Source organism: Biomphalaria glabrata, chromosome 11, assembly GCF_947242115.1.
Source record: "Biomphalaria glabrata chromosome 11, xgBioGlab47.1, whole genome shotgun sequence".
NCBI lineage: Eukaryota > Metazoa > Mollusca > Gastropoda > Planorbidae > Biomphalaria > Biomphalaria glabrata.
Genome location: NC_074721.1, coordinates 17,066,305 through 17,092,588, shown reverse-complemented (window position 1 = coordinate 17,092,588; position 26,284 = coordinate 17,066,305). Strand labels below are relative to the sequence as shown.

The 26,284-nt window shown below is 38.2% G+C and overlaps 1 protein-coding gene across 1 annotated transcript in view; it reads right to left on the bottom strand.

Moving 5' to 3' along the window:
• Positions 1–14,315: 14,315 nt before the first annotated feature.
• LOC106051844 (macrophage mannose receptor 1-like) overlaps positions 14,316–26,284 on the bottom strand; it is a 39,848-nt gene continuing 27,879 nt past the window's right edge. Inside the window, exons 13-22 of the mRNA XM_056003966.1 lie at positions 25,627–25,796; positions 24,540–24,604; positions 23,540–23,640; positions 21,560–21,694; positions 21,159–21,299; positions 20,836–21,014; positions 19,918–20,074; positions 18,968–19,228; positions 17,830–17,973; positions 14,316–14,708 (exon numbers count right to left, since the gene is read on the bottom strand). Coding sequence (XP_055859941.1) covers positions 14,545–14,708; positions 17,830–17,973; positions 18,968–19,228; positions 19,918–20,074; positions 20,836–21,014; positions 21,159–21,299; positions 21,560–21,694; positions 23,540–23,640; positions 24,540–24,604; positions 25,627–25,796 — 1,517 coding nt within the window. The 3' untranslated portion in view covers positions 14,316–14,544. The remainder of the gene's footprint in view (positions 14,709–17,829; positions 17,974–18,967; positions 19,229–19,917; positions 20,075–20,835; positions 21,015–21,158; positions 21,300–21,559; positions 21,695–23,539; positions 23,641–24,539; positions 24,605–25,626; positions 25,797–26,284) is intronic.

Below are 26,284 nucleotides of genomic sequence, written 5' to 3'. Positions count from 1 at the left end.
TTTACATAATCGTTTTTTGAAATGCATACAAAATGTTCACTCAGTGCTCAAGAGTCCTTAAAGGGACTAATTTAACTTATACCACCACATCTGTCAAGCACGAGTTATTTCTCTTGTTCAAAATACTAAATAATTAATAACCAATAGTTAATTAGCTAATTGGTTATTTTTAAAAATTGATGCTTGTGTTGTCAGGCAAAAGAAATAATTGTGCAAAATTTCAGCTTAATCCGAGATCGGGTGTTTGAGAAATAACGTGTATAAACTTTGTACCGTACAGACAAACGGAGTGAGTTGATAGAAGCTTTTTAAAACCTATTTTATCTGACTTGTTTTCTAAATATACAAGAAGTATAAGTATTCGGAAACGGAGTTTGTTTCTTTGTATCCAACGTTAACTTAGATGTCCAATTATTTTGTTCTCATTGTTCTTGGTGTAAAACTGAATGCTACAATTTTAAAACTGTTTAAAAACATTGTTTTCTATTTATTGTTTTGTTTGTTTGTAAAATGTTTTACATGTTTCTTCAGAGTTGAAGATAGTTTACTTTCTAGTCCAAACCTCCCGCAGGACGACGGGGGATGGGAGCGGGCAGGGTTTGAACCAGGGACCATCGATAAATCCAAACAAAGTCCAGCGCGCAAACCGCACGACCTAGCAGCTAATATTTTCATCCTAAAAGTCGATTGATCAAGTTTTATTTCAAATGCTAATTACCGAATTCGATGTAAGAAAAATCTGACGGTAACAATTTTCGGCAGTCTCTTTATTTGAAAAATAATCTCTAAGCTGAAGTTTTCAGGAGTCACAGTATTTACTAACGTAGAAATTTAGGCGCGGCGGTGGCAGAGTGGTTAAGCGTTTTACTTTACTATCACAAGAAATGGAGTCGCTGTCATTTTCGAAAATAAACGATTGGGGAAAAAAAAGATTTTTTGAAGTTAATTGGCGTGGATTTAACACCCAGACAGCTACAGGGCAGAAAGGGGATCATTAGAACTAACAGCTAACCTTATGTTAAACGGCCCCTGTTGTACGAATAGTAAGGACATCTTCTTGACATAGTCAAAACTATCTATCAAATCATTAAACTCATCACAGTGAGGACAGATGGACAGACAGTCCAAGCAAAACTAATATTGGCTTTTCCTCTCTCGAAGTCTCTAAAAAAAAAACAAAGAAGGTTAAAGATATTAACATTAAGGAAGGTGAGGCTGTTATATATTTTTATATTACGTATGCATACGAGCCAAAACTAATTGACGAAATACGTTAATATTTAGCAAACTTTTTAACGACTATTCAATGGCTCTGTGGACACAACGAAAGGGAATGACTTATTCCAGATTTCAGGAATAAAATATTGGCCATTCACCAACCTCTTTCTCCACGCATCAGTTAGATGGTCCTGTAATCTCATCCGTCAGGCTCACACTGAACCTACACGCGTAGGACGTAATCATCTTCTTTTTTTGAAGTAACGTCTGTATTTTATAAGATAAGATAACAATCAGTTTATTAAATGGGTAAAACAATGCAACCACGTCAGCCAAATAGTACAACCAAGTCATCAACACTTTGGCCCGTGCGTCTGTATGGAGTGAGGTAGGAGATTGTGTTTCAGTTCATAGCTTCTAATATTCGTTGTGAAGATATAGAAAACTGCCCCTTGACCTGCATTGCTGACCAGAAAGATGACCCACGGGTGGACCTTTTTGTCTGTGTGTGTGTGGGGGGGGGGCATCTAAGTTTATGTAAAAGCAGAAAACTTTTTTGTTTATTTGACCTAGAGATCTCTGTCACAAAAATGTTCCTAGAAAGCTTTGGACTGCTCATGACGAGCAAATGACTTACGTGTGAAAACATTAGAAGATTCAGAGAAAAAAAAGAGGGTTATAATTTATCAGACAGGGGCGTAGCTAGGAATTTTCCATCATTTGGGGGCCCGGGGTCACGTGGGGCTTAACCTCTTTGGGGGTCCCACGGGTCCTTGCATTTTGCGTAATATTTAATATTGCTACGATTTTCTCTCTCCTAATCAGGCTTTCTGTAAACACTGCTTAACACAACACATCTAATACAAGAACTTGACAACAAGAGTTTCAAGTAACAATGAGACGGTTTAATCACAAATACATCAACAGCCACTACAACACAATTGGATACATCAAATTCAAATGCGTTCTTGAACTTAACTGAACTGTCTACTAAACACTACAAGTCTCTCTACTCGTGCTGATAATGCGAATGTCGTGGATTCGATCCCCATACTGGCCACCATTGTAACCTGTTTGTTGCAGGTCATCTTAGGTGTGTAGTCTTGCGCTGTAGTAGTAGATGTGGTTTCTCTTCTCCTTGTAGTAGTTTACTAACGCTATCGCGAATAACTTGAATATTTCATATAACAACATTACTCTCTGAATACACTAAATAAACGCAGGTATCAGCAGACAATAAGTTTAATAATAAAATATATCTTGGCTAAATTAGCCACGAGGTACACATAGCAATATTTTGAATATCATCAAATATAAGTATATCTCCATCTCCAAACAAATTAACTTCACAGAATATACTTTATAGCAGTTAGATTACATATCTCCTTTATCTGCTACAACCCACAGTTAACTGAGGCTTTCACCTCGTGGTCAGTCACATATCAATTATTTCCTCGTGAAAAAGCACGAGATATTAACTGACTACAAAGTCACTTTATGTCACAGTGAGTCTCAAACGAGTATGGGACAACTCGTTTAGCTACATTTTCTTGTGTACCTCACCGTCCTTAGTGCTCTTCTGTCCTGGACTCAACTTCCCTTTCTTACACTCTGTCACTCTCCGTGAAGGCTTTCGATCACATGACTATAACACGGGTCATATTTGCATGTAGTAGCAGTACTGTCCCTCGTCCATCGACAGCCGTTGACCTGAGTGGTTTGCTTGAGTTCACATGTGTCAGCTGATCGTACAATTTAACCCTTTCGCGCCGCCAATAGGGTTACAACTATATTTAATGTAAAAAAAAAAAAAAAAACTCATTTTGAGGCCCCCTTAAGTGCGGGATTTTCAAATTCTCCCCACCCTAGCTAAGCCATTGGCCTAAGATAAGACATCATTATAAATCTACATTTTAGAGCCACAAGAAACTACAACCCAAGAAAGACACACGAATGAGCCACCAATGACATTGAAGTGTTTTTGAAGCATATAGTCACAAATAGCAAAATGTTTCTGCAATACATAGCCACAAATGACTAATTTTTATGACTGGTATACAGTAAGTGCTATCGGAACACTGGCGGATCCAGGGGGGGGGCGGTAGGGGCGATCGCCCCCCCCACTCGGCCGACCCCCCCCCAGGGGGGGGGCGGACGAACTTTAGTATAGGATTCACACAATTTGTATACAAATTTATTACTTATGTTAAAAATATAAACTAATTATTTATATTTCAACATATTTTTAGATTATTTCGCCCCCCCCCCCTCTAGTATGTTGGCCGATTTGGTGGAGTCGGGAGGGGGCGATGGTATCAATTCCGCCCCCCCTACACTTTCGAGTGGGGGGGGCGGTCCAATTTATTGGTAGAAATCACAGCCTGCTAACAAATCAATTAAATATCTATATCCCTGTAACTTGTTATTGATATTTTAACCGATCTTTATATTATGTCGTTGCCTGTTTGCCGATTGGTGGGGGGGGGGGGGACGAGTACTTCTTCTGCCCTTCCCACCTAAACCCTTTGAGTGGGGGGGGGGGCGGTCCGTTTTTATGGAGAAATCATAGTTTGTGAACAAAATTAGTTGAATTAATATATAAATTTTATATTATGTCGCTCCCTTTCTGGTATTTTGGCCGATTCGGTGGGGTGAGGGGGGGGCGATTGCATGTACTGCCCTCCCCACTCTAGCCCTCTGAGTGCTGGGGGGGGGGCGGTCCTACTTTTGTGGAGAATCATAGTTTGTGAATAAAATTAGTTGAATATCTATATAATATAAACTACGTATTGATATGTGACCCATTGTAAATATGTCGTACCACACTCTAATCTCAAATTGTATCATTAGTAAATTTAAATGAAAAAGGGTTGTACCAGGTGGGAGGGGCGATACATGCAATCGCATTTCCCCCATCGGACAAATCAATACTTTTTCTTTTTGTGTTATAGTTAAGAAATTACAAAATTTAAAAAATCTGTCACTAATATAATTTATATATACTATAAATTAAATTCTTATATCGAGTCACCCCACCCCTATTCTTTAATGCCAAATGCGATCTTTAGCAGAAATTAGTAAAGGAGAGAGGATTAATTGTTTTCACTCTACCGCCATTCCCATTTCCAGAGTTTTTGTAATTTCACATAAAGTTATCATAACTATTTTAAGAAAGACTTTGCATTGGAAAAGTTAGAATTCAAACGAAATTTTTCAGTATAAGAGTCATGATTGAGATGAGTTCTAAACTCAAATAACGTTTTCATAGTCACCTTTTCTCAACCTTTACTCAATCTGATATTTTTCTAGCTAAATAAATTTGGGACTATAACTCACAATTTATACTACAGCATTCTTGAATACTATTTATCGAATAAGTTTTTTTTCGGCGGCGATCCTCAAAGCAAAAATCTAAATACGTGGGGTATCCTATCTTTTCAAGGAACAAATCGGTTTTATTTGCAATGTATTATGGGCCTATAAATTCAAATTAGAATATTTTTCAAGTACAACATTATTCAAAAGGTCGTTTTGAATAATGAGCTTCAGGTCAGGAGAATGCGTTTCTGCAGTGAAGAATGCAAGAAAACGCTTTTGGCGTCGGGGCTTCGCCACGAACTTCATTTATGGGTAATGAGTTGTAGATGTCAGGAGAATGCGTTTCTGCAAGGAAGAATGCAAGAAAACGCTTTTGGCGTCGGGGCTTCGCCCCGAACTTCATTTATGGATAATGAGTTGTAGATGTCAGGAGAATGCGTTTCTGCAGAGAAGAATGCAAGAAAACGCTTTTGGCGTCGGGGCTTCGCCCCGAACTTCATTTATGGATAATGAGTTGTAGATGTCAGGAGAATGCGTTTCTGCAAGGAAGAATGCAAGAAAACGCTTTTGGCGTCGGGGCTTCGCCCCGAACTTCATTTATGGGTAATGAGTTGTAGATGTCAGGAGAATGCGTTTCTGCAGAGAAGAATGCAAGAAAACGCTTTTGGCGTCGGGGCTTCGCCCCGAACTTCATTTATGGGTAATGAGTTGTAGATGTCAGGAGAATGCGTTTCTGCAGAGAAGAATGCAAGAAAACGCTTTTGGCGTCGGGGCTTCGCCCCGAACTTCATTTATGGGTAATGAGTTGTAGATGTCATGAGAATGCGTTTCTGCAAGGAAGAATGCAAGAAAACGCTTTTGGCGACGGGGCTTCGCCCCGAACTACATTGTGAAGAATGAGCTGTACTTGTCAGAAGAAAGCGTATCTGCAGTCAAAAAAGCAAGAAAACGCTTATGGGGTCGGGGCTTCGCCCCGAACTCCATTGATGAATAATGAGCTGTACTTGTCAGGAGAATGCGTTTCTGCAGTGAAAAAAGCAAGAAAACGCTTATGGCGTCGGGGCTTCGCCCCGAACTTCACCAGAGAACCTTATAGCGCTGCCCCAGTTGTTTTGTTTTTTGGCCGAAGGTTGAGAAATGCTGCTTTTTTATTCTCATATTTATATATATTTATATATATATACATATATATGTGTGTGTGTGTGTGTGTGCGTGTGTGTGTGTGTGTGTGTGTGCGCGCGCGCACTGTATGCACGTTTATGCGTAGGGTTAGGGTTTACTGGGCGTTAGGGTTAGGGTTTGGAAAAAAATCGCCCCCCCCCCCACTCCAAAGTTCTGGATCCGCTAGTGTATCGGAATACATAGGCACATGACATAACATTAATTCAGTTTACAAGCTTAACGCGAACACACATTGATTAGATTAGTTAGATATGCAACGAAACAGTATCTTTTTTTTCTTTCTGGCAATGACACCATTTTTGAACTGGTCTTTTTGAACTTCTTCATCTCACGACTGACTTTCAGTCGATACGTCTGAGTAATTTTCTAGTGACATATTCTTTCTTTAGTTCAAAGCAATTGTACTCGTTTTCAAATGACATGAAATAGTGAAACGGAATTTAGATTCTTGACGATGTAAAAGAACGAATTATTTATTAGGTGATTAAAAATGTTAAAAGACAAAGCAAAAAAAAAAAAAAAGAAAAAGAGTACTTTTTTAAAACAAAGCTTATCTAAGGGAAATGACCTCTTATTACTGCCATTTGTGTGAAAATGGCTGGGCTAAGCTCCCTTTCTGCCATATAAAACATTATTAATTAATGAGTACTTGTGGTGATACGAGTTCTTGTAAGTCTTTTAATTACAACGAATTTAATAATAATATAATGTACATAAGGCTTACATTCATACATAAGAAATCCACTAGATGTTTTTGTTCTCATTGTTGACCACACACACACGTGAGTACTTTCCAGTCCACTAACGGGACAGGTACACTTCTCTTGACCGTGTGTCACGGTCGGCCACCCACGTCGCACAACAACTGTATCACCACAGTACTAATGGATTTACTAATGGATTTACTAATGGATTTACTAATGGATTAACTAATTGGTTGATTTTTGAATTGATTCGTGTATTGTCTAGTGAATAATTATGAGACATTTCAACTTGACCCGAGAATGGGAAGTGGCAGAGAAAACATGCCAAAGCGTAACAAGGGGATTAAATCCATATATACCCCCACAGTCTCCACATCTCTCATTAAGCAGCATTTATTTCCCTTATTTAAACGAATTAATCACCAACAATTAATTAACTCATTGTTTAATTATCTTTTTCATTGATTCATGTCTTGTCAGGTTTAATGAATAATTCAGCAAACTTGATCGAGGAGGGGAAATGGGAGAAGAAACATTTCCAACCTTTTTACCAGACAGACGGACAGACAGACAGTGAGTTGATATAAGCTTTGTAATAAACGTCATTGTTTGTTTGTAGTCTGAATTTTCTAAGAGAGTGCGACTCAGTAAGTTACTGCACACAATGAATACGATGATCTATAACAGTGATTCCTAAAGTGGTCTATATAGACCCCCAGGGGTCTACGAAGACTTCCAAGGGGTCTACGAAAGGGAAAACATAAATTGGGGGTCTATGAGATGTCCACTGGGGTCTACGATAAAAGATTTCATTTAAACAGGTCGTGACTTTAATTTTAACATACACTAATATATGATTTGTACCCGAGTTGATCCTTTAAATATCTATCCCGCTATTTTGAAGCGAAAAAATGTTGTATCTAATTTAAATAGCTTAATTTTGTCTACATGCAACCAAAGTTTAACAAAAAGAATGTAGACTGTACAGCGTTGATTATTTAAAATTGGTATTTATTCCTTCCTTGTCATAGGCCTACTAGCGGTTGCCTAAGTGCCTTTTTATACCGATATGAAATCAATTATGATGGAGGATCATTTGAGACAATGCCTTCAACCTTACAAAATAGATAAAGATTTGAAAAACGTTCGAACACTCAAAGATCAAAATAGACCCACACAATCTCTCTTCGACATCATAAAGAGAAGATGGTAGTTTGTGAGCGTCTTACAAAATCTCTTTACATATAGCAAAATACGGAAAACAATACAGGTAAAACATTGATTTTACCCGCCATTATAGTTTAAAATAACCGTATTACACAAATCTACATCTGATATTATTAAACGAATTTCTTTAAGCAACAATACAGTTCAAGGTCACATCTGTGGCATGAGTTATAAAATTAAAAGCTGCTTTTGTAATTCTTTCCAAACGACATATATACAGTTTGGGATCAGCGGCGTCGCAGGCTCTGGCAGGGTGTAGCGCTGTGTGCTGCAAACTGCCTAAAGGTCGCCGGCTCCTTATTTTAACATGGTTGACTCACGAAACCTTTCCCATGTTCGAGTATAGCTGCAAGGCAGCACAGTTTGAATTCAGTTTTCCTTCTGCTAGGTGGGCTGCAAGCCAAGTCTAATGCACTAGCGGGATCCAGAACTTTGGAGTGGGGGGGGGGGGGCGATTTTTTTCCAAACCCTAACCCTAACGCCCAGTAAACCCTAACCCTACGCATAAACGTGCATACAGCGCGCGCGCGCACACACACACACACACGCACACACACACGCACACCCATATATATGTATATATGAGAATAAAAAAAGCAGCATTTCTCAACCTTCGGCGAAAACCAAAACAACTGGGGCAGCGCTATAAGGTTCTCTGGTGAAGTTCGGGGCGAATCCCCGACGCCATAAGCGTTTTCTTGCTTTTTTGACTGCAGATACGCATTCTCCTGACAAGTACAGCTCATTCTTCACAATGTTGTTCGGGGCGAAGCCCCGACGCCAAAAGCATTTTCTTGCTTTTTTCACTGCAGAAACGCATTCTCCTGACAAGTACAGCTCATTATTCATCAATGGAGTTCGGGGTGAAGCCCCGACGCCATTAGCGTTTTCTTGCTTATTTGACTGCAGATACGCATTCTCCTGACATCTACAACTCATTACCCATAAATGAAGTTCGGGGCGAAGCCCCGACGCCAAAAGCGTTTTCTTGCATTCTTCTCTGCAGAAACGTATTCTCCTGACATCAACAACTCATTACTCATAAATGGAGTTCGGGGCGAAGCCCCGACACCAAAAGCGTTTTCTTGCATTCTTCACTGCAGAAACGCATTCTCCTGACCTAAAGCTCATTATTCATACTATTAAAAAACGACCTTTCGAATAATGTTGTACTTGAAAAATATTCTAATTTGAATTTATAGACCCATAATACATTGCAAATAAAACCGATTTTCTTTCTTGAAAAGATAGGATACCCCACATATTTAGATTTTTGCTTTGAGGATCGCCGCCGAAAAAAAACTTATTCGATAATAGTATTCACGAAAACTCTAGCATAAATTGTGAGTTCTAGTCCCAAATTGATTTAGCTAGAAAAATATCAGATTGAGTAAAGGTTGGGAAAAGGCGACTATAAATGTATTTTTTTCGGTTTAGAACTCATCTCAATCATGACTCTTATACTGAAAAATTTCGTTTGAATTCTAACTTTTCCAATGCAAAGTCTTTCTTAAAATACTTATGATAACTTCATGTGAAATTACAAAAACTCTGTCTGGAAATGGGAATGGCGGTAGAGTGAAAACGATTAATCCTCGCTTCTTTACTAATTTCTGCTAAAGATAGCATTTGGCATTAAAGAATAGGTATGGGGCGACTCGATATAAGAATTTAATTTATAGTATATATAAATTATATTATTGACAGATTTTTTTAATTTTGTAATTTCTTAACTATAATACAAAAAGAAAAAAGTATTGATTTGTCCGATGGGGGAAATGCGATTGCATGTATCGCCCCTCCCACCTGGTACAACCCTTTTTCATTTAAATTTTCTAATGATACAATTTGAGATTAGAGTGTGGTACGACATATTTACAATGGGTCACATATCAATACGTAGTTTATATTATATAGATATTCAACTAATTTTATTCACAAACTATGATTCTCCACAAAAATAGGACCGCCCACCCCCCAGCACTCAGAGGGCTAGAGTGGGGAGGGCAGTACATGCAATCGCCCCCCCCCCTCACCCCACCGAATCGGCCAAAATACCAGAAAGGGAGCGACATAATATAAAATTTATATATTAATTCAACTAATTTTGTTCACAAACTATGATTTCTCAATAAAAAAGGGTTTAGGTGGGAAGGGCAGAAGAGGTATTCGTCCCCTCCCCCCACCAATCGGCAAACAGGGAACGACATAATATAAAGATCGGTTAAAATATCAATAACAAGTTACAAGGATATAGATATTTAATTGATTTTCTTAGCAGGCTGTGATTTCTACCAATAAATTGGACCGCCCCCCCTCACTCGAAATTTAAGGGGGGGGGGCGGGATTGATACCATCGCCCCCTCCCGACCCCACCAAATCGGCCAACATACTAGAGGGGGGGGGCGAAATAATCTAAAAATAGGTTGAAATATAAATAATTAGAATATATTTTTAACATAAGTAATAAATTCGTATACAAATTGTGTGAATGCTATACTAAAGTTCGTCCGCCCCCCCCCCTTCGGGGGGGGGGGTCGGCCGAGTGGGGGGGGGCGATCGCCCCTACCGCCCCCCCCCCTGGATCCGCCAGTGGTCTAATGAGCCCTTCCTGTCGAAAGCTTACTGGTTTAGGTACTCACCTTCACCCCTTCTCCTGTTAGTAAAAACATATCTGCGCACCCAATATTTGAGCCAGACGTGAAAGTTAAAAAACAAACGAGAAACTGCTCTTTGCGAAAACTTTTACTATGATACATAAGGCTAATTAAGCCTAATTAATTGATTGATTAGTATTTAATGTTTGAGGACTACTTCATAGAACAACAAATTCCTACATGAAACATAATATCAACTGATGATAGATGTGCAAAAAAGAAAAAAAAAACATTTCCAATGTTTTTGGTGATTCCAGTAATTAATATAAATTGTTATTTTAATTAGTTTAAATTTGAATTTTATCAATAAAAAATAGATCTCTTTAACCCTATGTGTGGCTTTAAATTAGTTTTTCACTCTTTAACTCACTACAGTTAGAAATTTGTTAAAAATGTTTTGATGAATTTGCAAAAATTCAATACAAGTTAAGCAGGGGGGTCTACCGAAAACCAGAAAACATGGCAAGGGGGCAACGAGACAATAAAGTTTGGGAACCACTGATCTATAAGTATATAACTACATGTCACTGAAAAGAAATCTCAATATAAAAGAGACTTAGTTGTTTTTAATCTTTAAAAAATTGTTTCAAATGTGTTTTCCCCCTCATCGTACTAGGTACAGGCGCTAAAACAACATTTGGTTATCTAACAGTAAACTCTTTTTATTATGTTAAGCATTGTGGTCTACCTGTCAGTGATAGTTCCCCCACTTCCTGATTATTGACTAATTGAAATTGTCTTTGTCAATCAAGACCTTATTTAGATTTGATAAGTCTCTTAATAGACAGTAATTGTTTGTTTTACATGTTTCGGATGTTCCTTCAGAGTTGAAGATAGTTTACTTCCCGCAGGACGACGGGGGATGGGAGCGGGCAGGGTTTGAACCCTCGACCGTCGATAAATCCGAACGGCAGTCCAGCGCGCAAACCGCACGACCAGGCAAGCATCCTATTTAAGATAGGGGCCCCTTGTAATCAACACGAGAAAAACAACAAATACTTTTTTTTTTTAAGTTTTTTTGAGCGTAGTTTGATTAATTAGTTCGGTTCAGTCATGTAATTAAATTTGTCATAGATCTAGATTCTAGACTAACAATAATAAATCTGTGCGATTAGAAATATTTTACCAATTGTTTTTGTTTAGCGCAATTACATGCTTTTAGCTTTCTCAATACGCTATGATTCTATCACTGGTCGGGACCAGTTGGAAAAAGGGGGGGGGGGGGTAGACAGAAGGCTGGGGAGGACTGGGTAACCGGGCAAATGTACGGTGGGCTGGTGCTAAAAATAGGCCGGCGAGGCTGCCTAAATGGACCACATTAAATGTAAGTCCCGTGAACGCGCGGGCACGTTGCCCTGCCTCATCGTGGCGCCCGCGTGGAAACGGCCATTTGAGGAAGTGGCTAGGCTAAATGGGTAGCAACACAGGATTCCCGTGGGGATGCCCACGGGTAGACGAGAGTCCACTCATTGCACGGGCGGGGTTGTAATAAAGTCCCCACAAACACGTCACCAATCCATGCGCTGTTCCTCAAAGGGACCGTTACATAAATGGCGGATCCCGCACAGTTAGCTTGGTACATTGAAGGAAAATGGCAGAAGTCCCCGGTGCATTCTCGGCCTTCGGCCGTGTCTCTAGTCCACGTGTTGGGGGCCGAACGCATCGGTCAGCAGCAATGCCTTACATAGGCATTGTCTAGGGTCTCTCCCAAACAGAACTGTGTGTTCACACAGGTTTTTTTTTTTTTACTGTTTGGCGTCCAAACAGGTTTTTTTTCAAACTTAGAGCTCGAAGAGCCTTCGGCTCAGCTCTTAGACATCAACAAGTCCCGTGAACGTGATTGCCTCGCCTTCCATCCATCCCAGTGGCGCTACAGCCCATGGAAGGACCTGGTCTGCTTTAGCACATCTCTCCATTCTGATCTATCCTGGGCTTTACGTCTCCATTTAGCTGTTGTAGATCTGTCTCTACGTCATCAAGCCATTCGTGGGGCGTCTGCCTTTGGGGAGTCTGCCTTTTGGTTTTTTAGCGGTGGACAATCTTTGCTCCTCTGTTCTCTGACATTTTTATCGAGGTGGCCTCTCCTTACCTTTTATACAAAACAATCTTGATTTACTTAACTGTGTACGTAATACGAGTCACATATGAAATAATGGACTTGCTTTAACCCGTAAACCGTGCCTCTTTGAGTTTCAATTCTCTTTAAGCACTAAGAGATTTACAAACAACATATATTACAAGACTTATGTTTTCTATAGTCCTATAGAAAACGAACTGGTGTAAATTTGTTGACTTTATGATGTTATGTTTACAACAGTGTGTAGATCTAGTTACCAAAATCGACTCATAGAAGGATTGTGCTGTCTTATGTGCCTTATAGAATCGAGTTGGTCGGTGCGTCGCAAGATCCCAGGATTTCTCTAAGTCATTGACAAATCACAATTATTATTTAAACATTTGAAAATATATCCAACTATAAATCGAAAGAAAAAAGTAAAAGAAAAAAGAGACAGAGAGAAAACAGAAAAAAAAATTGCTGGAATCCTCTGCCAAGAGATGCGGTAGCCAACACCTGACTTCCTGGCCAGTTTGGCACGTGATAACTTTCACGAAAGAAAATTCACACCACCTTCACTCCTGGAGATCATGCCTCGTGAGACGGCATAGAAACATTAACTCATATCCACTAAGATGCAGACTTAAACTCTCTAACTCCAAGTTATGCATGTGCGCCTTCAACTTCAGTTGTCGTTTAATAATCACGACATAGTAGAGAGTAGTTTCTTGAAACAATAATGTTCTTTGGCGTTGACTCACCCGAGCAGACATTAACAATTTACCTAATGCAATGTTTCCCAACTGTTTTCCTTAACGGAACACTTCGCACATTCTGAGTATTTAGCGGAACACTTTGCTTATTTTTTAAAGAGATAAATTCACGTGATGGCCTACTAGTTTATTATCCCAGTAGTTCGTGGACACACCTATTCTTGCTGAACACTAGGGTTCAGCGGAACACAGTTTGGGAAACACTGTCGTAATGAATAGTCTGGTAATAACTGTCCTAATGGCTAGTAATGAATTGATGGTACAATTGATTTAGGGGGAGGGTATTTTGAAATGATCAGCAAGCCTTCTGAGTTTGTTCTAATGCTGTTGGTAAGTAACTTGTGAACTAAGGTTTCCGCACGTTTCGGTAGAGAACAAACAATAAGCTGAAAAGTAGCATGACCCAAGTGTCCACTTGCAGGATTTCCTGTTGAAAGCTGGAGATAAAGACGTTCACAAGAAATTGTTATGACCACAAACATAAACGATCTTTAAGCGAGTAGTTTGTTAATGAGGGACCTTCCTTATCCATTGATTGTGGATACATTTATCTGTAGCAAGATGTTTCGTGTTAGTACGGTGATTTACACATTTTGGTTTCTTTTGTTTTACATGTTTTTGTTGTAACTTTCAAAAAGCCCTAATAGCCCACGTGCTGGCCGAAGGAGGGTGGGGGACTGGGTAGCGAGAGTTCGAACCAGGGACTATCGAGACAACACTTTAGAGCGCATAGCAAATGACTAAGCAGCCATTTAGTGTTAGGCATTACTGCTATAGTTGTATCAAAATAATGTAATTGAACATTTAAGATTGCGATTGATTTTTGTTTTTACAAATCCTATAGCTCTTAAGTCTATTTACATGTAGACATAAAATATGACATAGAAACCCACTTTTGCATACAAGCGTTCAGTTTTATGAATATCCTATGCAATTGAGATGTATATATATGGATCTAGTCTCCTTATTACGTTTTGACACCTTTTTCTCCCAGTTCCCATTCTTGGATCAAGTTGAAATTTTGCACAAGTATTCAAAGTCGATAACAATATACGGATCAATCCAAAAATTAACCAATTAATTAATTATTTAGTATTAATACATTTATTTTAGTTCACAAAGCAGAAAGGGAGATAAACTCCATAATTTTAAGACAAATGGTAGTACTTAGAGGTTCCAATCATTGTAGAACATTCTTTATTTAAAAAAGAAATAATATACAGCATTAAATAAAACTCAATGAGCGGTAGATTTATTACTATTAGTATATTACAGTGACTTGTGGTAATAGAACAGATTGTAAGCTGTACAGTAGTTTATTCTTTTGAAGCTTGAAGTTGACAACTATGACATTCTCTCTGAAACTTCACATTATCAGGTGTTAATTCTTTGCTCTCTGGAACAATCCTTCAAATGGCTGACATGAGCTTAGTGCTTTTCTTGGCTGTGACTTTTTTCCTCCTTTGATAGTTGACAAACTGTGTAACGAGCAAGATAAACAAACACACTGCAATAGCTCCCAGCAGCAGGTAAATGATACCGCTAGATATTGTCACGTTGCTTTCTTTCTCGGCTGTTGAAAAAAAAAAAGATATTTGTACACAAAATTCTAACATTTTTTTTACCTTTTTTAATGTAAACTTAGGGCCAATATAGCATAATTACACAAAAAAAATATCTTGTGCTTAATCACATGATGATCGCTACAGATTGAAGGGCCTGCAGCTATTGTAAAAGTGCGTAAAATGGGCTTTGTCCACCACCCCTTTTCGGGGCCCTGGGGCAACGGTGAGTAAAAGACCAAACAGGATTTCCAAAACGCCGATAGTGCTAGACACCAGAGCTCGACGGTTGGGCGAGTACTCCTTGTGTCTGGCTGATTCACTGGCCCCTATAATGGGCATGGCTGGGCTGACTGGCGTGGTCTTCGTGGGGTGTATCGGACGGCCTGGTTGCGTTCTTGAGCTAGACTAACTAGCCCGTTCCATGTAAGGAAGCAGAGGAACGCGCTGCTCCAGTAACACTCATGATAATAGTATATCAAGGAATCCTTCCTTGTAGGAAATATCTCGCCATATAGAGGTATTGACAAGCAGTGCGGACTTCCCGCACTAAAGATTTGGACCCTATTGCATGCCCTTGCACACGCTACCCCTAAAATGCGCAACACTTAATACGGCAAAGGGTTTCGCTCTCTATCAGTTCATGAAAAGCACAAGTAAATTCAATGACCAATGTATGAGCAGACTCAAACAGGCTCCGTCAAACGGGCAGAGGGCGGTAGACCAGGCCCCGAAAAATCCTCTACTACCCGCCCCGCGGACCCGATACAGGGGAACCTGTCAGGCCGTGACAAAAGGGCAAAAGGTTCTCACCTCAGAAAAAAAGAACTCAGGCTACACTGCATTCGTTATTCCCTCGGAAGTATGTAGCCAAGGTGTGGATCGTCAGCCACATCTTACAGTGACCGTTGACTTCACATACGGATTAATCACTTCGGCCATTTTGGGTGCGGCTAAGAGGCATATCACGCTGACCTCTTCTGATGCACAACATAGACCCGCCTGGTCCCGAGAAATAATTCGAATAGTCAGGGCCAGGAGGATTGCGAGAAGAAAGGTACTCCTAAATGCCTCCGGGAGTACAATCGAGTATGTCATAAGGCCAGTAAGAGACCCAACGCGTACGGGCGGACCACTGGAGGGATACCGGTGCCGGGCTAAACCTTCGGGTTACTTGGATGGCTTGACGTCTTTTTTGAAACCTTGAGGCTAAGGATACGGCGCGTACGCCCCCCCCCCCCCGTTAACACCCAGAATAACAAAAAAATGACCGACTGTAGATAAAAATGTTCGCTTCAAATAGCAGGTTAGAAAAGAAGACAGCCACGTCCATGGCCCTCAACAAAGTGCGTAAGAGAGTCGAGTGAGCAGGATAACTTGAAGACCTGGACACTTGCAAAGCGCTCTTCTGTCTGCTGAGCTGGACAGATCAATAGAAAAAAAGCAAAATCGAAAGGCTCCGGGGTCAGACAAGGTCACCTCTGCGATGGTAAAATACTCTTGGAGTTTGTGAATCGAACTTGGGTGCCCAGGGCCTGGAGCTGTGCAACCTTTGCTACTTTAAAAGGGCAAAGACGCGACTAACATGAACTCCTACCGACCCATTTCACAAACGTCCACAATTGACAAAAATTGATGAACGCATGCTTAACGAATGACTCGTGTGGAGCAGGCTGGCTTTAGGGCAGGCTGGAGCCCGATCGACCAGGTCTCGGAGAAGTTATGGTTACTAAGAAATCTGGCCAGCACTAAGTGGGGCGCCATGGCTGACATGCTCCGCACACTGTACAGGAAGACGGGAAGACGCATCTGTTAGGCCATTAGAACTGTGTGGAAGTAGATTTCCTTATCAAGGCACTACATGAGGTCTAGGCCTCCCTGTCTAGTCACCAATCGGAGTCTCAGGTGACGAGCTTAGTTTCTGTAATTATCACCTTCAACACATTACATCAAACACAAACGTATTCACAGCAAAGACCAAGAATGCGCTGATATAAGAGTAGGCCTAGCATTATCAAGAGACTTCTCTTTGGAATTAAAAGAATTTTGACGACCTATTCGGAAATATGTTTTTTTTTATTGGATGACCTCCCCGGGTCGCTTAAGACTGCCGGTGCAAACAATGTAGGTCTAGTATGTGTCTATTAAGTTGATTTATCTAAATGTGTGCACTTTTTAAAAGGACCAAATACGATATCTGTAATAATACAAAAGAATTGCGAAAGGCGGTTATTGATAGGACATGGAATTCACATCCATTTACTTTTGCATACAAATATAAAAGTGCTTTTTTGTAAAAAAAAAAAAAAAAAAAAAAATAGGTGCCGGTACTCAGTGATGTATTGCCTAACTTTTAACTACTAATAAATTAATAAGAAACGTTAAAATACAGGGAAAGTATAAAAAAAATTCCCCACATTGATTCAGATGTCCTTAAGGTCCGAGAACGTCCTGTTCCCTATTATGGATCTCTTGACCAAGGAAAGGCTTTTATCCATGGCCAGGATGAGGCATCGGTTCTTCACCAATCCCTCTGTCCGAAGTCCCGCCTTATCCGAAGTGATCATGTATTCACATCCGGTGTGTCGCTAGTCACGACCCCCTTGAGCCAAGCACGAGTTCCCTTCTTATGCCTTTAATGTCCCACCGAACCCGTGCGAGGGTCCATCACAGCCCGTTAGGGAACGAATCGGTGGGGGGTTGGACTGACTAGCGAGCCTTTGTTACATCCTTACCACGTGCAATGTACAGTCTCTCGACTGTATCTGTGGTAGCCCACTGAGAGCTATGTGTGCTACCGTACTTGGCCTATCCGACTCCCCTGGCGGACGTTTCCTCCGGAGGGCCACAAAGAGGCGACGGGAGCTGGAATTCCTCCGGTCCCCACATTGAAAAAGGTGCCGGTACGTACCGTCACAGAAAAAAGCACTGCAAATAACTAAATACAAAAGTACGCTTTCTAAAAACTTGGGGGGGGGGGGAGGGGACAAAATTTATTCATAGAACGACGAAGTCAGTAGAAAAGACGTGAACATTTCCTCTAGAACTGTGAAACCTAACGTACCTAAGAAAACTTTGCTTTTAGTGAAGTAACTATTTCAATGTCTGTACTAAATGTTCAAGTGCACTTGCCTGTATAAGTTTCACAGATATAACCAAGACGTCGATCGAAGCAGTCATACAGCGCCCACTTCCCTGTCAGTCTGTTTATACCAACACACGTCTTCTCACTGTACTGTGTAGAATTGTCCGATAACTGACTTCTGAACATTGAGTCTACATCATCAGACCATTCAAGTAGTCAGGTAATCATGAATTTTATGAAAAAAATAGTTGACAAAAGAATTCATGACAAATTCTAGTGCTAGGAACTAATTGAAGAGAATAGCTTAAGAAAACAAATCTATGTCACTTTTTACTAGACATTCCAACAGTCTGGACATTAATGAATTTATATTTAAAACTATATGTGGTTACAATTCCTATAAAATATGTTTATCGGCAACTTGAGTTGTAACATTCGTAAGAAGACTCATTTCAACAGTATCAAAAACGGGTTACAAATGTTATTGTATAAGTTACTTGCTCTTTTTTTTTTAAGTTTTTTTTTTCTCTAAACGTTCAACCAATCGAATCAATTTTTTAAAAATATTTTTTTATTACAAAGAGAGTGTGTGTGTATATAGGCCTATATATGTGTAAGAGTGAGATTATAACAAAGACTGTATGTATATTAATTAATCGATTCTAAATAAAAGTTTGTAATTGGTTTAGTAATGAACATTTTCTTAAGTACCATTTTCACAAGTACAAAATAGGCCTACTATTAAACAAATTTTAATCCTGGTCCCTTTCATTAGCTAATGAAATTGATTTCTAAAATGGCGAAAATAATAAAAGTAAAAAAAAAAAAAGAAATTTAAAAAATACAACGCTTGTATTAAAACGAACTAAAGCAGAAAATATAATATAATATACTACATTATTATATAAGCGTTTTTTAAATTTCTTTTTTTAAAATTATATTTTGCTTGTATAACATTAAGTATATGAATTTTATGTATATGTATCATTTCAATTCGAATTTGAAGTGTATGAAATCTTTAGTAATTAAAGCACCCCCCCCCAGGGCAATAAAACACATCACTGACATTTTTTTAAGAAAAAAAAAAGAACAACTGTGTGTTTCCTAGTGTGATGTGTGCAAATTATATTCATTTTAAAAAAATATATGTCAGGAAAGTGCGATCATTATAGAACTAGACTTTACCATCATTTCTTTCCACTGGACCACTCCAAACGTCATCCTGATGAATAGCCAATGACTTTGGAGTCTGCAGTTGTTTTAACAGGAAGGGAATATTTGAATGGATGTTGACCAGCCTCAAGCCACATTGCTTACATCTGAGATCTGCTTCTGGCCATGTGACCTGCTCTTGATCCTTAAAGAGATATTGTACATTCCCATTTTCTATATTCCGACCATCTGTGCAACCACGTGACGTCATTGTTGTAGTTGCAACAGATAGACCTTGAGAAAAAAAAATAGATGTTCTAAAAAATCATACGTAGATCTAAATTGTCTATGTGGCTAACTAACTAACGTATAGGCGGCACTGGTCATTTATTATCGTTAGTAGGTTTAAATGTAGATCTAGTCTACTACACGGCTGCCTTTAGGCGCTCAGTAAACACAACTCTGCCCGAGTCGGGTGTCGAACCTCGAGCCCCCTTCATAGGTAGCCGAGCCAAGCCAAGTTCAAGCGTACTTAGCCTCTCAACCACGCTTCCCACAGACGAAGGAACCAGGCCAGTGCTGCCAAAGCCGCGGTCCGGACGGCACTTGCAGGGCTGCGGGCCATCTGGAATTATTTTATTTAATCATTTTAAAGAAATGAATTGTTACTAATGAGAGTGTATTTTTTTATTTTATTTTTCTTTGTAAAACAAAAGCATTTTTTAAAAATCATTTAACTTATAATATGGAAATGATTCTTTTCATTCCTGCTGGCGGGGTATGCGCTTCGGACTGTCTTAACTATGATCCCGAGGTCAAACTCTGCCCGCTGTTAACACTCTCGCAGTAAAGCAGAAGTCTTATGCTAGGAAGTACTGATATTCATTTGTAAAGTATCGTTTTCAACTTGTCAAACAAACCACAATAGAGATCACTTGAGTGTTACAAGACATAGGCGGCGATAGGCTTCTCATCAAACTTACTTTTGAATGCTTGACAAATATAAGCGTGTTTTGTATTGCAGTCAGCAGTTTCCCATTTGCCGTGATCACGTGGTACTTCCCCATCACTCACAAGTTGAACACACTTCAAGATGGTGGGATAATTCGAATGGTGTGACTTCCTGCTGCTGGTATTGGACTGGATGGATCACAACAACAACAACAACAACAACAGTTGACATACAATGAGTATAAAGAGAACGTTGAGACATTAATATGATGGTATGACTTGATTATCTCCCCCCCCCCCCAAACACATATACAAACATACACATGACATGGAGACCTACAAGTAATTTTTTTATATTTTGTTTCCAATGCTTCTATCCACTCTGTCTAGTCAAAAGTTTGTGCACTCCCAGACCCAATCTCAGTGGAATCTGAAATTAAGCCAAATTATTTCTTCTGCCTGACAAAACATAAACCTATCTAAAAAAATAACCAATTGGCTAATTAACCATTGGTAATTATTTTTTTGTTTGGTATTAAACAAGGGAAAGAAAGTCCCCTCTATACTTTGTAGAGAGAAATATGTGCTCTCCCACTCCTTTCCCAAATGGTCCAGACAAGTGATAGAATCATAGCACACTGAGAAAGCTAAAAGCAAGAAATAGCGCTAAACAATAACAATTGTCAAAAATATTTCTAATCGCACAGATTTATTATTGTTAGTTTACAATATTCTAGATATATTACACATTTTATTACATGACTAATTCAAAGTAATTGATACAATTATATTTCGTGTAAGTTTTTATTTTTTAAAAAAGGAGCTTTAATTTTCCTATAGAGTATAGAGCCTGGAGATTTTAAAACGAGGGAGCTGTTATCTATGATTTTATGTAGGTTCTGAGTGAGACTTTGAGTGCTGGCGAGTGTGTGTTTAGGGCATAAACTTACCAGGGAGCTCAGTTGACGAGAATTTATTGTGTGAGGATATACTGTGATTGGTTGACCTTGCGCCCAGTTACTATAGACATTCTCTGATCCATCTAACCAGCTGTAGGTATTGTCGTCTGCATCTCTGAACCCAATCCACAGGCTAGTTTTATGGATAGACACCAGGGACTCAACAATTTCTAGTAGAGTAAAACAAAAATCTTAAAGCCTAAGCTGACAAGGTTATTTTTTTAAATATTAATTGTATTCGACATTTGGTATTTCTTTTGTAATCATTAACTTCCAATCCTTTTTGGCTATAAATGTGTTACACGAAGGCCTACCTTGTTCCTGTGAACTGCCAATACTAGCTAGCTGGGCATAGTTGGCCCCTCTCATCTCATTACAGACGTCTCTTGCTCGAGAAAATGTTAATTTTGGTTCACCATCAACTCCACCGATGCGAAAACATTTGTTGCTATCGCCTACATCAGTTGATAAGAAGATACTTTTAAAAATGCAAACTATCCAATGTTTCTGGAACTTATACGACTTATAGTAGTGACGTCATTGATATTTGCAAATGAAATCAAATGTAAAAAAGTAAAGACAACTTAATCATAGTTTGGTGTAAAAATGTACTTGGTGCGCTTTTATACGATGTACAATAAAAATGATGTTGAGATTGTTTATATAGTTCAGGACTAAGAAAAAATACCGAGCTATTTAGGACTTTTAAGTTTACCTCTTCCAAAAAATCCTTCAGGACATGCTCCGTTATAGATAGGTGTTGGCATTGCCTGGATTGGCTTCGTGGAGCCATTTAGTCTCTTGCATAAAAATGGCAACTCTTTGAAGCACCTACTGTTGAACCATCTCCCTGAGAGACATCAAAGCAAAATGCAAAACAAATACTTAAAAAAAAACAAAGCTTATATTAAGTGTACTTGTATCAATTAGTTTGGATTAGTCATGAAATAAAATGTGTAATTGATCTGAACCATTGATGCTGCTACTTTTATAAAAATTTGGAGAGCTTATGAACATGGAAATGTGTAAAGTTATCTATGGTTTCTATAGTCTCGACCTATTTTTCAGGTTTGTGTTTAATAAGACTCAGACGACATTCTATAAAGAGGACTAATTCAGCTTATACCACCCCTTCAGTCAGTTACAATTTCTTTCCCTTGTTTGAGATACCAAACAAAATAACTAATTACCAATAGTTAATTAATTAATTGTATTTATAATTCTTGTCTTGTCAGGTTAAAGAAACAATTGTGCGAAATTTCAGCTTGATCCGAGATTTGATGTGTCAGAAATCATGTGTACAAACCAGACAGACAGACAGAGTCAGTTGGTATAAGCTTTGTACAAGTAAATTACTTAATGTAGATGAGATTCAGACGATGCGCTTTAAAGTATGTTTATCAATGAAGCAAATGTATACACATCGATGTTTACGTGGCGACCGTTAACAAAAAAATGTGTTGTTGACCTTGTTGCCGTTGGCACGATGTCATCAATCTATGGATCTATTGGGAATGTCTTCTAGATCTTTAAACCCAGTAACAAAAATAAATAACAAAAGTTAATGTGTAAAATTTGTTATTTATTATTTTATTACAAGATAAACGTAATGTAAAAAATACATTTGTAAGACAGGGTTTGATTAAACAGTTAACTGACACAATAGTTCTAAAAAAAGTTGTCTCGCCGTGTCTAAATAGCTGCTTAGCCATGTCTAAATAGCGTCTAGCCGTGTCTAAATAGCTGTCTAGCCATTTCTAAAAACTTCTGACAGTCTGTAGGATGACTCCGATAGAATACATCACGAGTCTTAGTCGCTACCTTCCCGTCATTCTCTGACATTGTTTAGAAGTTTAGGACAATGAGCATCTGAAACTTAAGAAGTTTAGGACAATGAACATCTAAAACTTAAGAAATTTAGGACAATGAACATCTGAAACTTAAGAAGTTTAGGACATTGAACATCTAAAACTTAAGAAGTTTAGGACAATGAACATCTGAAACTTAAGAAGTTTAGGACATTGAACATCTAAAACTTAAGAAATTTAGGACAATGAACATCTGAAACTTAAGAAGTTTAGGACATTGAACATCTAAAACTTAAGAAATTTAGGACAATGAACATCTGAAACTTAAGAAGTTTAGGACATTGAACATCTAAAACTTAAGAAGTTTAGGACAATGAACATCTAAAACTTAAGAAATTTAGGACAATGAACATCTGAAACTTAAGAAGTTTAGGACAATGAACATCTGAAACTTAAGAAGTTTAGGACAATGAACATCTGAAACTTAAGAAGTTTAGGACAATGAACATCTGAAACTTAAGAAGTTTAGGACAATGAACATCTGAAACTTAAGAAGTTTAGGACAATGAACATCTGAAACTTAAGAAGTTTAGGACAATGAACATCTGAAACTTTACACGTCCAAGCTATGACCATTTTCTGAAAGACTACCAAATGTTGGTCAACTTAGTGTCTTTGTGTTGAACTCAATCAATTCTTTCCTACACTTAGGATACCAGGGAACCTGATTGTTTGTTTTCGAACTGACTTGTGATAAGACAAAGCCGCAAATAAGAATATAAGAACTCAATTAAGTCTTAGAGTTAAGAAACACGCAACATCTCAATCGTGTGATTAAGTTAAATTTCTAAACATATAACTTAACCAGCTTTCAATCTTCAACTAACCATGATCAATTTTCATAGTCACACATCTCTCTGAGCCGTCAACGTCTTTAGGTTGTGTTATAAACCAGGCGAGATAGTTCTCTGGACTTCCATCAGACCAGCTGTACAGTGAGTCAAAGATGAACAGTTGGGTATTACATTCAGCCATATAGACGCAGTATCAAAATATTTTATAAGTATTTAATCTTAATAAAATATAATTACCAAGAAAAAATATAAATGTTTTTTTTGTGCAGCAGAATCGAGATTTTACAGGCTATAGACAATATAGACCACGTTTCCAGACATGGACCCCGAAACAAAAAAAGCGGAAGCAGGGCTGATTCGGTCGACCAATTACGACCCTTGGACATTAGTTGAGATGAAACTATAGCTGTTGCTGGTGACCAATCTCGTTGGAGACATCTTTCCGACCAAATGAGCTGAATACTACATTAGAATGTCAGTCCAAAGAAGTGAAAGGATTTTTTAAAAATAAATAACATGATAAAATTAAGGAGTGACAAAACTGACTCAACACCTGGTAAGGGATTGGGACATAAGAAGCCTACCTAAATAAATATTGGCATAAGTGAACAAGAGTGTCTGCAGACCACCGCGAATGACGGAACGGAAGCACTAGAGGCCCGAGGTAAGCAGCACTTGCATAGATAAAATTTAAAAAAATGGTTAGGAAATCACAGATATAGTAGATGGACACGAGTTCAATTCCTTGCATTGATAGAAAAAAGAAAGCATTTTTGAGGAAATCATAGATACAGAGGATGACCGTGAGTTACGTTTCTTATGGGGACATATCTATCAAGAAATTGATTAAGGGTACATACATTTTGTATTATAACCAGAAAAATTATTTATTAATTGGATGTCCATCATATATACTATTTATGGGCCGGATGAAATAGAAATGCCTAAGTCAATTTTGACACCCAGTCCGCCCCAGGTTATAGTGTTTCTAAACAATGGTCCCCTAAATACTTAAGCACTTGCTAATACTTACACATAAGTATCTTTAAATTTCTTGTTCAGACCAATCCAAATATCTCTGATCATTTTTTTGCTTTGCTTAAAAAAGAATCGATTACAAAAAAAGAGGAAAATAAAAGGTAGATATCAATGCCTCAACAAAGTAATAATCAAATGATCAAAAGTTGTTTATGCCAAAAATTATTTGACATAATCAGTCTACATAAGGTCAAGCGACACTCAAACAGGACCCCAACAGACAATACTGCTGTCTCCTTTGACATAATCAGTCTACATAAGGTCAAGCGTTACTCAAAAAGGACCCCGACAGACAATACTGCTGTCTCCTTTTACATAATCAGTCTACTGCTTCGTCAAAGGACGATTGCATTATCAGTTGAAGAGATTTAGTAATGTTGTTATTTTTTATTTTTAAACCTACTGGTTTAAAACGTAAACATTGTGTTTTCTCACAGTTTCTTCTGCTAGTCAATAAATAACTTGATTTAATAATTTTACGCAGGTGGTATAACTTATCTAGTGAATCACCTTCCAGTCATTGTCGTTGGTATATTTCTTTCGTTACAACTTGTTGGAATATAGTAAAAATCATAAAAGATTAAATTAAAATCTCCAGCAGAGCACATTTAATGAGACCAGTCGTTACAATACGGTAAATATCGAGAGATAGCTTTGTTTAAAGTCTTCATGTTTGTTTCTAGAGGTAGTGGATCAGCCATCTTAACACAATTGTTTACGTTGGTTAAAATTGCACAACTTGTTTGATAGTTTGCGTTTTTTTATTTTCAATCACAAAGAACCATTTGAAAAATACTTACCATTTGAAAAATACTTACCATTTGAAAAATACTTACCATTTGAAAAATACTTACCATTTGAAAAATACTTACCATTTGAAAAATACTTACCATTTGAAAAATACTTACCATTTGAAAAATACTTACCATTTGAAAAATACTTACCATTTGAAAAATACTTACCATTTGAAAAATACTTACCATTTGAAAAATACTTACCATTTGAAAAATACTTACCGATTATAGTAACACAAAGAAACTAAAAATGGAACTACAATTAACAACAGTGCTTTCATAACTCACCAAGTTCATGACAAAGTTATTCTCTTCTTCTGAGTTGATACTTGCTAAATCTCCGCCTTTGACCTGACAGAAGTCTCGAGCAGTGGTCCAGGATTTGTTTTCAGTGCTCATGTAGTAACAGTGTCCTTTATAATACATCCAGTCTCTTTCTGGACACTCAGGGGCGGCGTCTAAATTTCATAAATAGATAATGAAGAATCAATAATATATGTTTTTCACTTATCAAATGTGCGTTAAAAACAACTTTAAAATGCTTTACTTAGAGTCTTTAAGCGTGTCTAACAAAATTAAATTAAATTCGCTAATTTAAAAATAAAACCCCTCACATTTTACATTTTATTCGGGGCATCTGAAGCCAACCACATATTAACTTAGCGTTTCTTAAGGCTGCGGAGCGCGAGGCGCTGACAAGGGGAGCACGAAGTCAGGCTTTTTAAAACATAAACTAAGAAATTCTGGTGTCAGGGACGATTACCATATTAAACTATTTACCAAGTAAAAAGAACATTATTATCAATGTTTAAACAACGTTAATTATTCCATAAATACGTATCTGTTCAACTTGGAAATATAAACGTTTATTCCGTTTTCGATAAAGAACTACTAGTCCAACAAGATCGACTCAGAACATTTTCTTGAAGGAGAAATTTTAATAAGT